Raw genomic sequence first — 5,545 nt, 5'->3', positions numbered from 1 at the left:
TTTTTGTAGACGAAATTTAGACTTTCAGTGACAAAATATTTTGTCGCTAAAAGTCAATTTTCTTGTAGTATATGCTTGGTAGACATATTTATGTTTTTGAAAATGATGGATGTTAATTTCAGATTTTGCTTTGAAATTAAGCCACCTAACACAGTTGTCTTTAGCGAACGCAACTTCAAATGGGCAATAATGCATGGCAGCTTTTGACTTCAAAGCATTATATATATATATATATATATATATATGTAACAACTTTCCTCTTAAGCAAAGCACCCAAGTATTCTTCAACTCTAACTCTATTTTAGTTGGGCTCTTACCAAGGTAGTGACATCTTGAATCTAACAAAAACTTGATAAAATATTTATATAATAATTATAATTTATATTATTATGGACTCATGCACATTTTTCACGTGTTCCTACTCGATGAAATTGAACTATGAACCTTACTGATGTGTACCCAAATCGTACCATTTATTTATAGTATTGTCATTATAATATTGAAATATGGGAAATTTTAATAGACCAAACAGACCTCAATAGACCAAAGCCACCAAATAGCAACTGAAGAAACCGGAAAGCGTTTATTCCAAACATGGTATACTCTGGAACATGAAACAGAAGCTAGAGTATACTATCTTTATTTGTGTCACATATATCTCCACTCTCATATTGGCACAGGGTCTATGAGCAGCATTGAAATATCATTTTTCATCACTTCTTCAGGATGTGAGAACATATCTTTGTGGCCCTTGTACATCACATCTCCTGATCGAGCAAAATTGAGAAGACGACTAAGGAGAAGCATTGGAACTGCAGTAGGTCTGAGGCTCTCTTCATTTATATCCTTCCATGCATTCTCGATTTGCTTGTGAAGCTCATCATATGCTTGTTGCTCCGACACACCATGTTGCTTCATGTAACATTCGATGCTTGATGCATTATGCCCTCTCTCTTGCTCAAACTGCAGAAATAGTAATATAAGGTGTAAAAAAGAAATTGATATACAATAGATTTTCTTTATCTTTATGGGATTGATATCCAAGTATCAGTAGGAAGTGTTGTTTCATTGTACCTTGTGGGAAGCCATGTCATCCATGAGCCTCATGACTGTGGAGGCAGCTCTAACAATCTTAGGGTTTTGTTGCACCCAATCAAAGACTTCCTTGGTTGCAGTCTCTCTCATGCCAATAAAAGACATGATTGTTAACGGGGGGACACCAACAGTTACCATTGCGATACCCATGTACTCTTCTATTGTTGGTATGTATTTTCCACGGAACCATTTGGCTTGGACCAAGTTAGCTTGGAACAAGCTTTTAATCTAGGATAAAAATTCAGCCAAGTAAATATATCATGCAAGTATTATATATAGCATTTTATTTACAGTACAATATAGGATATCATAAACACAATAGAGTTCAAAGAATCCTACTGCATCTTTCGTATGGTGGACACAGTATGATCTTTCTGTGTTTTCCATCTCCTCAATTTCTTTGTAGACATCTAGGACTGCCTGATAGCACGGCTTCAAGTATTCAGGAAACTGATCTATGCTGTTAATATCCCACCTGAAAATCAAGTACCAAGTTCCCTTTTAAAGTTCAAATATGAAATCAATTCATTGGTCGTAGGTAATTTGAATCTCGCATGTATCAAACCTCTCAATTGCCTCTGTAAAGAGCTCCAGTTCTTCAAATGTTCCATATGCATCAAATATATCATCCACAGTTGTTATCAGAGCAACTACTTTGGTCTGTATTCTTCTAGCATATGAATACTGGGGCTCAGAACAACTTATTGCTATCCAAAAGTACCCTTCTACCAATCGATCTCTGGCAAAAGGTAGCTTTGAAGAGAAATCTAGGTCTTTCCACCACCTAAGAAAATACATTAATCCACATAAAAGACCTGGTAAACTGTTGATTTGAATTTAAGTGCAAGAATGATTTGAGAACTAACCTCGATATATTACTCAGCTCTTTCTTATACAGTGACTGCAGTAGGTTGAAATCTAACTTTGCAAACTTTAGTAAAGCTTTACTATGTGAAGCTTCATCTTGGTAGATAGACATGAAAGGCCTTGCCTCTAGCCTCTCCAAGCCTTTCCTAATGGGCCGGTCTAGGGCATGCGTTACTTGTGCTGCAAGAGGGTATGCTAAATGTTCTACCATAGACTTGAGGTGAGCGGTGGTGAAAGCAAGTGCTTCATCTAGTATATCTTCTTCCCGCACCCTGAGATGTGCAGCTTCATACAAGCCTAGTAGGCCACATGGATCATTGATCAAAGACTCCTTGAACCTTCCCTTTTCATCTTTGTACCTCTTGAATATATCTGCAATCATCACCAAAACATAGAATGTTATATGTGAGCTTTGCTAGATGATATTCAAGCACCTTATACATGATATTCATGAGGCTTACCACATGAAATATTGAAGCCTTGTTGTCTTAGTAGTCGAAATCGAAGTGCAACATCATAGAGATCATCATTTATGTCATCAATGCAATGATAGTTATCATAGGTATTTTGTAATGCTTCTTCTATATCCTTTTCAAAGTGGTATGCCACCCCAAGCCGTTGAACTGCATCGATAAACTTCAGCTGTTTTGAAGGGTTACTAGCTGCAGCCATCAGCTCTCTTCTAACTTCCTCCTTTAGATCTTCCAACTGCTGCTCTTTATGGGCCAGAGTTATCTGCATCAATAAATTGCAAGAACAAAAAGTGAGAAAATCTTTAGGTCTTGTTATGCAAACTACATACATGATCAGAAAATTACCTCATCCTCAGGAGTGTTGCTCACGATGAAGCTATTGCCCCAAATGCTAGGCTGATAATTTGCAGTTCGGCGATTAGTCTCTGGATTAGCAACTGGGGCTGGAGAAGACATGTCGCTGGTAGCCAGAATTAAGGCCATGTGTAACTCACTCAAGAACTCAATATATGAATAAGATGGCTTGCAATCTTCGGTATTTATAGGATGGGAAATGGTTCATTACAATTATTGAATATCAATCCCAGATTCCCAGTAGCATGGATACAATTAATTCAAGATCACCTATCATATTTAAACCATGTTTTTTAAAAATTAAATATTTAAAATATGTTTTTATTTCTCTTAGAATAGGAAAAATGTAGCTTATTCCCTTAATAATTCTCAGTATCCAATCAGCCACCCAACAGTTTTCACGTTAAGATCTTTGGGAAAAGTGGGTCCTGCTTCACTAATTTAAAAATATATAAATAAAAACAACCCAAATTTTATTAATCAATTTTATCTTCATTAATTCAAAAATATTTTAAAATACATGTAATTTTTCAAAAATCAAATAATTATTTCTTGAAATGACCTTTTACTTCACAATATTAAATAAAATTATGAGAAAAAAATTAATTTATCACTTTAAGTTAATAAAAGCATCTTACAAATAAATATATTAAATTTTTTTATAATATAATATGGGGTACAAATCATTGTGAAAAAATTTCTACATGATTTTGAAGTGATAAATAAAATTATTTCTAATCTTGTAATTAATAATGATTTTATATTATATATTATATAAATCATTTCATCTTCCTATCTTTTTAAATAAAATTGAATAAAATTTTTGTTGGTTGACATCAATAATAAAATAATTTAAAAAAATAAAATAAAAGTTAAAAATATAAAAATAAAATATTGACTTTTACTTCACTCATAATACATTAGTTAAAAACATAGATATGAGAAATATAATAGGAGTTAATGTTTTATTTAATTTTTATTTATTTATTTTTTGAATGTATTTAATTTTTAAAATTTATTATTTTATTATTGTTCAATATTCTTAACCATGTTTGTTTATAAAGAGAATAAAAAAAATCGTAAATCCAATCTCACAGTTGAAAGGACACCATAACTAAAAGTGAGATTGGTTATTTACAATTAAGTATCTATATGCTTATTTGTCCATTGATATTATTAACATAATAAATAAAAGGGTTATTTCAGGAAATAATTATTTAATTTATGAAAAATGCATATGTTTTAACATATATTTAAATGGATGAAAATAAAATTAATTTGTAAAACTTTTAATTTTATATATATATATATATATATATATATATATATATATTTTCAAATTAGTGAGTCATAACCTAGTTTTCCCTTAACCTTTCATTGTACAATAAAATTAATATCATGGTAATAAAAGAATTTGGTTATAACTGGGAACTAAGTTATTTTATTTACAACCCAAACCCAAAAATTATTGTCTAGATTAAAAGAAAATTGAAAATAATTTGTTTTTCAATCACACCTATGGTAAGAATCATATTATTAATTATTTTGATTCTTAATTAAAAATAAATAATAATAATAGAAATATAATTTTTTTTTTAATTGAAATGTGATTTGAGTTAGGATAACTCTTAAATTTTTGACAAATTTTCAATCCCAATATTTCATTTACGTAAACCACATAATATTTAATAACTAATTCTGCTATATATAGGTCGTGCATCAATGAAATGATGCTTGATATGTCAAATGTCCTTTCACACATGCTTCTCAATTTCTTCATTTTGAATGTTTATAATGACAAAGAAAAAAAGTTACCTGATGTGATTCAAATTAAACCACCAAGTCCCTAAAGGAGACATATGTAACCAGCCAATCACTTCTTCACATGAAATCATATTATTAATTATTTTGATTATTAATTAAAAATAAATAATAATAATAGAAATATAATTTTTTTTAATTGAAATGTGATTTGAGTTAGGATAACTCTTAAATTTTTGACAAATTTTCAATCCCAATATTTCATTTACGTAAACCACCAATTCTGCTATATAATTGGTTCAAATGTCCTTTCACACATGCTTCTCAATTTCTTCATTTTGAATGTTTATAATGACAAAGAAAAAAAGTTACCTGATGTGATTCAAATTAAACCACCAAGTCCCTAAAGGAGACGTATGTAACCAGCCAATCACTTCTTCACATGAAATCATTCCTCCACCTTATCGTAATAATTGATTCTTCACCCACCAATAATTTTAAACTCCCCTAATATGGTAATTACATCTCCTCCTTCTATCAATTTCTAAACCCCAACCTTATATTAATCTCTAAAAATTCCATCCCTTAAATCGGAGTGGTGTGACTTAAGAGTTCTAAACAATCAATGAATCCAAAATAATCATTTAAGTTATATTAAATCATTATATTTATTTATTAAACATCTTTTAAGTAAGACTTATTATAAAACAAGACTTACTTATTTCGTAATTTAACTATTTTAATGTTTAAGAAAATTGGAGGATGCTTTGAATCCAGAAAAACTAAATCTCAATCATAGCATGTCTAGTTTGATTTGATGTGATTTAGTGTAAGAAATTTGATGTGATTTCATGGACCCTTATGTTTATGAAAGCTAAAAATTGGTAGGCAATGAAAATAAAATAATTTATAGGGCAAAAGCATGAATTTCAATTATAGGATAAAAAGTTGTAATATAACAAAAATAATCATATGTATATAACAAAAGGACTACC

General features: G+C 30.4%; 1 protein-coding gene across 1 annotated transcript; it reads right to left on the bottom strand.

Moving 5' to 3' along the window:
• Nucleotides 1-449: 449 nt before the first annotated feature.
• LOC100241381 (valencene synthase) lies at nucleotides 450-2,918 on the bottom strand. Its single transcript, XM_002275022.4, has 7 exons — nucleotides 2,781-2,918; nucleotides 2,424-2,697; nucleotides 1,962-2,334; nucleotides 1,661-1,879; nucleotides 1,435-1,570; nucleotides 1,075-1,323; nucleotides 450-963 (listed from the first exon to the last, which is right to left on the bottom strand). Exons 1-7 carry the CDS (start codon nucleotides 2,916-2,918, stop codon nucleotides 667-669), a joined length of 1,686 nt encoding a protein of 561 aa, XP_002275058.1. The 3' UTR covers nucleotides 450-666.
• Nucleotides 2,919-5,545: the final 2,627 nt, after the last annotated feature.

The sequence above is a fragment of the Vitis vinifera genome, chromosome 18 (genome assembly GCF_030704535.1).
Source record: "Vitis vinifera cultivar Pinot Noir 40024 chromosome 18, ASM3070453v1".
NCBI lineage: Eukaryota > Viridiplantae > Streptophyta > Magnoliopsida > Vitales > Vitaceae > Vitis > Vitis vinifera.
The sequence above is the reverse complement of the archived record's forward strand: the minus strand, read 5'-3'. Positions and strand labels throughout refer to the sequence as shown.